This window comes from Macadamia integrifolia, chromosome 5, assembly GCF_013358625.1.
Source record: "Macadamia integrifolia cultivar HAES 741 chromosome 5, SCU_Mint_v3, whole genome shotgun sequence".
Lineage (NCBI taxonomy): Eukaryota > Viridiplantae > Streptophyta > Magnoliopsida > Proteales > Proteaceae > Macadamia > Macadamia integrifolia.
Genome location: NC_056561.1, coordinates 17,541,556 through 17,553,195, shown reverse-complemented (window position 1 = coordinate 17,553,195; position 11,640 = coordinate 17,541,556). Strand labels below are relative to the sequence as shown.

Sequence of the window (11,640 nt, the reverse complement as noted above, 5' to 3'; positions counted from 1 at the left end):
AAAAAAAAAAAAAAAACCTATAAGGTGCCACTTCACATGAAGCTGAGCACTACCTTACCATCTCTAGACCGCATCAGCGCCAAGGCGCTACTAAGGCGTCGCCTTACCAGCGCCTTAAAAACTATGATATATACACTATATTGACCTGAGATCAGTCTATTCTGGATTGATCGCAGGCTGCTCTGTCTTCTGGACAGCTTTCGGTCTCTCCTTCTTCTCTTCTTCTTCTCGTTTCTGGTTCTGGTTACATCTAATTAATATTGCAACAGAAACTATGTCAATATACCTGATAATCACATCAAACTACAGAAGGGGGCAATAATAGGCCAGGGGAAGGAATAGCATGCTCAAAGGAGTCTCCCAACGATAGCAAAATTCCATGGGAAATTGATTGGCCAAGATGCCAAATGCTTGCGGCTTTATAACCGAAACTGCTAAAAATATAAAATATACAAGCATAATTCCCACAACATCAGAATTTATATACTAGATTACTAGTGCCTGTTCACACGAATATGGATCTTATCCAAGATCCAGTGCATGATCTCACTACGTAGTAAGTTACCCTGTCAATGCTTTCTTGACATCAATATAAACCATATGAAGTTCTTGTTCAAACATCGTAGAATCAAATATGCTTTTGGTGATTCTAACTTGTGTTTGCTTGTGAAAGAACTTGAAATGAATTCACTTATCATATAGCCCTCTAAAGCTCCAAAGTGTGCAGGAATTCTGCCAAAGCCAGTGGAAGGAGTGTTAAGCTACATCAAATTGGACGACTCAATTTTGGTCAACACCATCCATGGCATGAAATGGTAATTCATTGGAAGATCACAAGCCACTTCAGTAAGCCCATCCTTGTCATGTAATGTCTACACAAATTGAAGATCTAGACATTTTAGCAAGTCCATGTACAGAATGACGTGGCAACGTATTGAAAGATCATCAGCCACCATTATAAGACCATCAACGGCATGATGAGAAGCCAAATTGAAGAATCAAGCTTCCTTCAGTAAAACCATTAAAGAATGAACCAATAGCTCAACTGGACACATGTCACTTGGTGTATTGAAGACTTAGAAATTCTAGTTTCAACTTGTACTCACTAGAGAGGCTAATTACAAGAGAGACAAGGAGACCAGAGGAGGGAAGAGGACTCAAGCAAGCGATGCCTTCATATGAGGAGGGAGTCTCCTTATATAGAGTCCGGACTTCAAAGGCTCCCATGTCTGTGGATTCCATAGGGTCTTAAATCCGTGAATAGTGATTTGCTACAATTCCGGTAGGAAGTGCACAGTTCCAGTAGCAAGAGTGACATCAGCATGTGCGTCATGGATGATGTCATGAATTCTTGTAATTTTCCCAAGTTGTAAAGTGATCCTCACTTAGGCTCCTAGAACCATTTGGACTTGGTCTTCCAAGTCTTTAAAAGATCTTAAATTGGAATAACCTAAGTTTGGGGATTGGGTCAATCACCATAAAGGAACACTTGGACTTAATTGGTATATTAGACCGGACAAACTGACCAAACACGTTTGGGAGGAGAAATGCCAAAGAGTCAAGAATTCAGGCCCAAAAATCCAACCCAGACGATGTCCTGACCAACCATTTGGATGATGTTACCCGAGACCAGACCAAAATGAGCAAGGAAACGGATGGACGGTTGACAGACTCTGGACTGCACCTAAACAGTGCACCGATCGACCGGCCATTGCCCAACTACTAATAACAGCTATAAAACAGTCATTTTCTATAAAGGCTAGTGAGCTAGTCCCAAGGGGGTTGGGGGCTGTTGACCGACTTTGCTAAAATTGGAGTCATTGGAGACTTTCTGCTCATTATCTTAGCCATTCCTAGACCTCTATTTTAAGGGTTGGGAGAATTTCTAGAGAACTATGAGCACTCAATTGGTAGATCATTTCTCAAGTCCTAGAGCTTATTTGTGAGAATCACTCTTGTGCTTTCAACTTGCATATCTTACGTTGCAGAGGTCCGGTGCTTTCACTTGTAAATTCGGCTATTGAACCATTATTGTAATTTAAGAGGAAACACTCAAAGACTCTTGAAAGAGAGTTGTTGTGGGAGATTTTGGGAATCTCTAGTGTTGTAAGGGTTGTGACTAGTTGTTCGGAAAAATTGGTAGGTTTGAGTGTGAGCCTGGAGAAATATCTGGGTTTATTGTGAACCCAGAGAAACGCTTGGGTCAATTGTGAGAAAGGCTTGATCAATACCATTTTGAAATTGATCCTTAGTGTGTGGGTATCACTCGGTAGTGGATGTAGGCAAGAGGCCAAACTACTCTAAATCTTCTATGGATTCCATCCCTCACCACCCCCCCCCCCAGTCCTCCTCTCGATTGTGTTTTGCATTGCCTTACAACATTTGCATTCATCTTTTGATTTGGGTGGAAAAGTTGTTTTTTGGTCATACCATTCCGCATCACCCAATTCACCCCCTTAGGTTACCTATTGATCCAACAGTTCTTTCTACGTGACCTCAGCCGAAAACCTCAATTTCTTGCACCTTGCATGGTACAGAATTATATTACTTACATGTCTATAATATCCATGATGCGGTTGAGACATTTCAAGTTCATACAATAATTAGTCTTTGCCAAACTACAACCAAGGACCTACATGAGATACAAATTACCATTCCATTTTGCCAAATCAGAAGCAAATTACTCTTACCTTCACCGTTCAAAAGTATGAGCCCAATCACCATTAGTACAGGATGGACCTACAGGGATACATAAACAATAAGCTCCACAATATTTGTTAATAAAAAAATGTTATGCCCTCCCCTCATAATAAAAAAGATGTTATTTTCATTCATAATTAAAAATCACACACACACACACACACACACACACACACACATATATATATATATATATATAAAAGAAAAGACACTATTTGTTATTTCTTACGTATGACTTCATCTCCTTAATTAACTCAAATTGGCATACAGAAAACCACTAATCACAAGGCTTGCCAGATTACAAAAATTGGGAATATAAAATCAAAACACGGTGCATAGAAAGGACGAGACTCGCTGAGAATCGTCATAAGCATAATAGTTAACACTTCACAAAGACAACCACCCAAATGCCCTCAAGATCGTAGTTATCAAGGCACCTAGGCAACCCAAGGCAGTGGAGTGGCGACAAGGCGCCTGCCAAGGTAACATTATGTAAACCATATTAATGCAATATAATATACTTATCCTAATAATAATCTAATATGAGAAAACCAACATATAATAAACAAAGCAGAGAATATAATCTAAAGATATTCATAAGAAAAAGAATAAAATATAAATCAATGTGAAGTATCAGAAGACTCATATAATAAAAGCATATTTATTATATGTTCCACTGTGAATTGGCATACACAAATAATACCAGAAAAACAAAAGTAGAGGTGATCATCTATATACTCAACAATTTTGTATGTTGCAGTTGAACAATATTAGCATACAATATAACACCATCTATAATCTATATATCCAAAAATTTTATTTGATGCAGTTTTTGTTTATCATAAAACACATAGGAAAACAGGAAAAAAAAATAACCAATACGCTAATGGGAACAGCCCAGGCAACAAGACGGGCCAAGACATACAAGGCGACACCTAGGTAACGCCCAGGTGACCTAGGCGGTCGCCTTTCTTGCTTCAAGTAAGACATGTTGTCGCCTTTGCCCAGAAAATCACTTGGACTCCTAGGCAATTCCTTGACAACAAAATGCTGCAGATAATATGGGAAAACAATGGGCATCTACTCATCTTTGGTTTCTAACTCTCACAACCTATCCCAACCCCTTCCTTCCCAACCAAAATATTTTCCTCCAATCCAACCAAGTAAATTTAAGAGATAAAAGAGGCCCAACACTTCTAATAGCTAATGAAAGCATGGCCTGTTTTTGAAAAGGAAATCGATAATGTTTATAAAAGGAAAAACTAGCAGAAACCTATAAATAACTACTAAATTTTCTGTGTGGTCGTTGATATTTGTCAAAACTCAAAAGGGGGCTGTCTTCTAAAAAGCTGGTTGACAATGCAGAAGCCTATTATTTATTACTAAACTTTCTGCATGGCTGTTGATGACGTCAAAACTCAAAAGGGAACTGGACTCAAAAGGGGACAGTCTACCAAGAAGCCGGTTGACTATGGCAAGATATACCTCATCATCACCCCTCCCCCTTTGTTGCTAAGAAAAATTCAAGTGAAACCACATACTCCCACTGTTTCCCCCCCCCCCACCCTTTTCGCTTGCATAAGATGGATGTTAGGATATGTGCACTATGTCAATAGTAAAAAAGGGCGTACCCAGTGCACAAGCCTCCAACATGTGCGAGGTCTAGGGGAAAAACAACTACGCAGCTTTACCCCCACCCCCAAAAATGACTGTCAATGGTAAAAAAGGGCGTACCCGGTGCACGAGGCCCCCGCATGCATGGTTTTAAGTATCAGTACGTATCGTACCGTGTAATGTATCTGTACCAGCTCTTACCAATACGATAATACCGATACGATACACGGAATTTTTTAAATCCTTTTGTATCAATATGTATCCTATGATACATACTGATATACCACCAACACAAACCGATACGATACGTACCGATACTCTATGGAAAGTTAAAAATCGAGGTGAAATGTACGATTCGGTATGTATCGGTACATATCGGTGTGTATGGTATGTATCGGTTATGGTATGATATGTACCGATACGGTGCGCTACGGTCATATAATGGCCAAGATGAGTCATTTTTCAGAAAACACAATTTTTTGAGGGGTTTTTGTTTCAAAGTTGCTGCCAACCATTTTTTCTCTCTAATTAAAGTGTAAATCAAGGTTGAGAATAAGGATTTTACATTTATGGGATAATTACAAACCTTAGATTCTTAGTGCGATACTCCCAATTTAGTGTTTATGCATAATACATGTTATATATAGCTTCTTTTAACTATTTTTTATGCAAAAGCGTAAAAAAAAGTACCCTATCCATTTATGCATGTATCTTTAGCTTATCGCCGATATGATACGATACCCTCTGATACGTATCTTAATTTTGGCCAACCGATACGGCAACCGATACCAATACTTTAATCCTTGCCCACATGTGCACTATGCCAATAGTGAAAAGTAAAAAAACTATTTACCATCTCGCTGAAAAGAAACTAGGACATATCCCGCTATTAACTTTTGGTGAGACAGGTACCTGAATTATAAACTCCAACCAACCACACCCCAAATAAAGGATAAAAAATGCCTTTGTTTACCATTTAAAAGACCAGGCACCATCCTCCATCAGAAAAAACAAACATTGAATCAATACAAGGAAGGGGGAAGGTTCTATGGCTACAGAAAGTGGTATTTGGAAAATGCCAGTGGCCATGGAAGTAATATCAGCAAATGATCATTGAATTATATCCCAAACCTAGACTACTCCTCCCTACTCCTAACTTCTCATGAATATATAACAAATACGAAATGTTTATCTCAGGCATCTAACAGATTTTTTATTGGATTGCATAAGCAACCTGAAACCGTCTGGATATATATGCTCTTGCAGATTGGAAATCAAATACAATATCTGAGCATGAGCACAAGAATGATGAAGTGGTTAGTCAATACAATTGGCTTATGTTAATGGAAATAAGCTTAGTGTTGGGCCTTTGATCCAATGTGTTTTTCCATTGTAATGGACCACTGAGCATGAGCACAAGAATGATGAAGTGGTTGGTCAATACAATTGGGCTTATGTTAATGGAAATAAGCTTAGTGTTGGGCCTTTGATCCAATGTGTTTTTCCATTGTAGCGGACCACTTTAATGGGCTTACAATATAGATAGAAGCTAGGCATACAAAATTAGTTAAGTGTATTTATTTCTTTATTTTAATTGTCTGAGTATTTGCACAGATAATGGCACTGAATATACTGGTAGTGAATTATAAGTGTACTTGGCTGATCAAGGATTATCCATCAAACCAGTTGCCTGGACACCGTTGCTCAAAATGGAGTTACAGAAAGGAAAAATCGCCACCTATTGGAGGTGGCCCGGCTTCTGTTTGTGACCCATGTTCCGCCACAATATTGGAGTGATATTGTGCTTTCGGCCTCTTATATAATTAATCGGATGCCCTCTCAAGTCTTGGTATCTCGTTGCCCTGTTGAGGTTCTGACAGGTTTCATTTCCTTTGTTGTGCCTCCCAAAGTGTTTGGGTGCGATCCTTTGGCACAGAACCATCAACAACATGGGAAGTTTGATCACCGTGGACTTTGTTGCATCTTCCTTTGCTATTCTCCCACTCAAAAGGGTTATTGCCGTTACCATCCTCCCGCAAGGAAATTCTAGTTGACCATGAATGTTGTGTTGCATAAATCTCCTGCTACCATCCTCTTCAGGGGGAGCCTCCTAGAGTGGAAGATGTGCCATTGATTGCTCCATTGGAAATTCTAGAAGGTGTGTATTTGGAAGAAGGTATTACGAGTCAGGAACAATAGAGACCAGCTAATTCCGCCTAGGGGAAGCAGGGACCATCATTTCTACCTAGGAGGAGGGGGAGCCACCCATTTATGCCCAGGTTGAACAGGGAGCCAACTTCGCGCACGGGGAGCCAAAGCTAGCTAAGCCTATTCAGGTATATGATCGTCGACGCCGTAAGCGAGCTCACCCTACCACCACTGCACCAATCTAGTCACATGCTCTAAAACTGAGTCCTACTACTATTACCATCTTCCTTCTGATCCTTCTCTTGATTTAGTAATAGTTGTTCATAAGTCTCAAAGGGAATGTACTAATGTTGTTTCCTATGAACATTTGTCTCCTTCTTTCTATTCCTTTGTTTCCTCCTTATCGTTTGTTTTTGTTCTCCATAATTGGCCGAAAGTTCTTACTGATCCAAAGTGGAAAGAAGCAATGCATGAGGAAATGAGGATGCTTAAGAAAAACAATACATGGGATCTAGTTCATCTTCCTCCAGGGAAGAAAACAATTGGCTGCAAATGAATCTATACGGTGAAACAATCTCCCGATGGATCTGTAGACAGGTATAAGGCACGACTGATTGCAAGTGTATTCACTCAGGCATATGGCATACACTACCAGGAAACCTTTGCACCAGTGGCTAAGATGAACACCGTACGAGCTATCATATCATGTGTTGTCAATCGTGGCTAGGATCTACAATAACTTGATGTGAAGAATGCCTTTCTTCATGGTGAACTGAAGGATGATGTATATATGGATGTCCCTAATGGTTTTACCACTTAGCAGACTCAGGGCAAGGTGTGCAAGTTAAAGTGGGCTTTATATGGGTTAAAGCAATTCACACAAGCCTGGTTTGGCCGGTTCCACAGGGGTAAGGCTACAAACAGAGTAATGCTGATCATACTTTGTTCACCAAGAAGTCAGGGGAACACATTACTATACTTATAGTGTATGTGGATGACATTGTGATTACAGGCAGTGACCCACTAGAAATTGCACATCTCAAATCTTATCTGGGAATAGAGTTCGAAATCAAGGACTTAGGGGAGCTCAATTATTTTTTTGGGTATTGAGGTAGCCTATTCAGCTCAAGGTGTCTTTCTTTCCCAACGAAAGTATACTCTTGACCTTCTTTCTGATATAGAGTTATTATGATATAAAGTTGTTGATACTCCATTAGAGCCTAATTATCATCTCAAGGAGAAAGATGGAGAATCAGTTGACAAGGGTAGTTATCAGAAACTAGTTGTGCGTCTCATATACCTCTCTCACACTCGACCTAATATAGAATTTGCAGTCAGTCTAGTAAGCCAACATATGCATGATCCATATTCTACTCATTTGGAGGTAGCATATCGCATCCTGAGATACTTTGAGTCAGCTCTAGGACAAGGGGTTCTATTCTCTCCTTACGGTCATTTGTGTGTGGAGACATTCACTGATGCATATTGGGTTGGCTGCCTTGATGATGGGAGATCTACCTTTGGGTATTGTACTATAGTAGGAGGTAATCTTGTCACATGGCGAAGCAAGAAGCAAGTAGTAGTTGCAAGATCTAGTGCTGAAGTAGAATTTCGAGCCATGGCACAAGGCATATGCAAACTTCTATGTCTCCAGGGTCTTCTTCAGGATTTATGTGTTCCTATTGATTTTCCTATACGACTTTATTGTGAAAACAAGTCTGCTATCAGTATTGCCCATAATCCAGTTTAACATGACCGTACAAAGCATGTAGAGATCGAATGTCATTTCATCAAGGAGAAGCTGGAGTATGGCAGCATCTATAATTCGTTTGTGCTTTCTAAGGCTCAGTTAGCTGATATATTCACCAAGAGTCTCCAAAGTGTTTAATCCTATTATTTGTAAGTTGGGCATGTTTGATATGTATGCACAAACTTGAGGGGAGTGTTGTAACAATGGGTTTTATGGGTATCCTAGTGCCCAACCAAACAAGTCCTTAAGTCCATTAGGGTTTCATGGTCCCTGTAATATTCTAGAATATTCCTTTCTCCATTATAAATAAAGAGGGGATAAGCTCAATTTCCCAATTCATCAGAAACCAACAATGAGAAGCGAAAGGACAAATTCAAATTAACATAGCCAAAACAAATTGAGAGAGCACCGGTGAAAGAAAAGGAACCTAAAGTTGAAAAGATTGAAGTGATCATATTGAATTGTGATGATAAGCAAAGATACTGCTTGAAACTTCAAAAGAAGGAAGATCAATAGGTAGAAGAGTGTACTGAAGATATCTATGCAGAAGAAATCAAAGCTGGCAAAACTGAAACATGGAAGATGAGGTAGTGGTCAAGCACGCACCATAAGAAACCGCCAACATTCATAATGTTGTTCATGAAGAGGTAGAGTCCCGTGCCTCAATTCTTTGATGAGAAGGCTCCCAAAGTTGAGGACTCTATGGATATGACATTCACAATTGACATTGATTTAGAGGTTGAGCATATATAGTACATCATGCCACCAAAGTTCTTTGAAGTGAAAGCTCCACACTTCGAAGACTACAACATTCCAAACATTCATGAGCTACCAGAATATTGCTATGGGATGCAGATGGATATACATCACATACGATTGATCCCTCGACTTTACAGAACTCGAGGTCAAGTTTCTTCAAACCCATGGAAAATTGATGCAGATAAAACACAATTGAGAAAATTTTAATGGAAATAAGCTTTGGGTTGGGTTATATATGTGCTGGGCCTTTGATCCAATGTGTTTTCATTGTAATGGCCCACTTTAATGAGCCTATTATATGGGTAGAAGCTAGGCTTACAAAATTAGTTAAGCAAGTGTCTTCCTTTATTTATTTTAATTGTTATTAAGTGCTTTAGTTAAACTGGATTAGGATTATACAAGTTCAGTCTTGTTTTGAGCCAGTTTCCTTCATTATTACAGTTTCCTAGTCAGTTTAAATTACCTTATTGGTTGAGGAATGGCTTATGCCTTTCTTTTTTAGTGTTTAAAGTCTTCTATATAAGTTTGTAAGGGGCTTCAGCCTTGAACACGAATTTGATAATGAGATTTGGCTTGAGCCTTTCCTTTAATCTGAGAGATTCAGATTTTCCGGGTGAGATAGTGTGAGAGTGAGAAGCTCTACCGATTGGAGAGAATCTGGTCCAGGCCATAGGTAGGAAATCAAAGGTCATATCCCCTTTCTATACTCTGTTTTCTACAGAAGTTGGTGGCTTCTACTTCTACCATTGATTGAGCTTGCTGTGTTTTGATTAAATCTTTGATTTGGGTCTTTATATCTAAATAAGTTGCTATTTATGCACCAAGTGTACTGGTGACAAGAGCACCGAGCAGCAAGTCTGTTCTTTAAGGGTTTTGGTCAGGACTGAGATTGCCCATAAAAGGAAATCTAACTGGCAGATTGGGGTGATATTCTAGGGATTAAAAGGGCAACCATAAGGTGTCCTTTGACCCTAATTTTGGGAGAATCAGATATTCTGATCTGAAGTCATTCAAAATCTCCCAAATCTGGTTCTTTTGTGACCAGATTCTGAAGAATTAATTACTGTTTTAAATCCATCCCTTGGATCATCACTATATTTTGGGGACTTGATGTACTATTGGATTACCACACTTGATCAGATTTGGAACACCACCTGAAAATTTGATTTTGACTTTTATACATCTCTGTTATTCTGGTTTTAGGGTTACTTGTAAACTTATGTCAAGTTTAGTGTGACCAAAACAATTTTCCGACATTACCTACTTGTGAAATTACCCCCTAAATCTAGGATGACTCACCAAGCTTAAAACACATTCTGATACTAGAAATCAAACCACATAAAGAAAGATTTGTTTCCCATGTTAAGAACCTAAGTGTGTACTATCTTCCATAACCAAAAATCAAGGAGATGAGAGAGCAGCCCTTGCAGTTCCATGTACTTCAACGTCCTCGGGGCTGTGATCGAATCATTTGTCAAGTAGTCTTTCTACGTGATCAGTGACCAAACACCCAAAAAATAAATAAATAATCTGGATCCCTCCGGCGGAATTCAAATTGAACACTACCCTTAAAAATGGCTCTGATCTAAATGGGGGACAGAAAATATAAACCAATATAGAAGAAATCAACCAAGATCAAATTTACCACCTATGACAGGTTTCGGCTATCAACTGAAAATGTAGAAGCACAACAATGAAGAGAATCTCTTGAACATCCAACAAAGCAAATACAGACAATTGGAATCGAAACAATAGCATTTTATGATAGAATATCTGAAATAAATAAAATCAAAGATAAAGCTCAAGAATGAACAAAAAAGGTGAAACATAGAAATATCGATGGAGTGAGAAATTACATTGAAGATAAGGTCCTTGTCATCAGAGATGAGAGCCAGTCCTCCTCTGTAGCGGAAGGCCCAAATAAGTACCAGAGAGGCGACCACCATTCCCGTAATTCGCACCAAAAGAACGATCGGAAATCGAACAAACGGAACCGCCATGGTCCAGTCAACGAATATACTGACGACCGATGAGCGAGCCAGAGGATCAGAGAGAGAAAAAGATTTCCTTATGTTTCTTTGGACGAGCTTTTCTATGGAGAGACTCACGTCTAAGATTGTTAATTGCAGAAATTTGATCGAAATGAGCTTCAGAGCACGTCCGTCTAGGTGTAGGGTTTTTATACCTTCCTTTCCACACTTCCACTCCCTCTCTCTCTCTCTCTCTCTCTCTCTCTCTCTAGTTTCGTCTATGGAATGCAGATTGTAGAGAACAGAGAAAGAATTTAAGGTTCTTTTTTTGGTATCATTTCTCTCTTTTTGTTTCTTGATCTACTTATGAAAAGTAATTAAAGAAAATAATTTTCGGGCTGGAACGGGATCCTCTAGTGGCACTAGAGGCCCATTAGCTCGCATCGGATGGTTGCGATGATTTGGAGCGTATCTCTAGGTCTTCCTAGCTGTCGGATTGCACTGGGACTTTTAGTGTCATCGGAGAAGATCTGAAATCAGGCACGATAGCTGCTTGCCCAGCATGTGTCATTCTCTCTCTTTCCTCTTTGAAAAAAACATCCTTCACCTATGTACAGTCCTATGATTGTTGCATGTCATTAGCTTACCAAACCATCCGTAAAAAATATATTAAAAAAGCTAGTCCATTCATAATAATCT

General features: G+C 39.3%; 1 protein-coding gene across 1 annotated transcript in view; it reads right to left on the bottom strand.

Annotated features, from left to right (window-relative positions):
• Nucleotides 1-11,240, bottom strand: part of LOC122079821 (transmembrane ascorbate ferrireductase 2) — a 17,898-nt gene extending 6,658 nt beyond the window's left edge. The window contains exons 1-2 of the mRNA XM_042646559.1: nucleotides 10,828-11,240; nucleotides 2,691-2,739 (exon numbers count right to left, since the gene is read on the bottom strand). Of these exons, the coding sequence (XP_042502493.1) occupies nucleotides 2,691-2,739; nucleotides 10,828-10,971 (193 nt within the window). The 5' untranslated portion in view covers nucleotides 10,972-11,240. The remainder of the gene's footprint in view (nucleotides 1-2,690; nucleotides 2,740-10,827) is intronic.
• Between the last annotated feature and the right edge of the window lie 400 nt (nucleotides 11,241-11,640).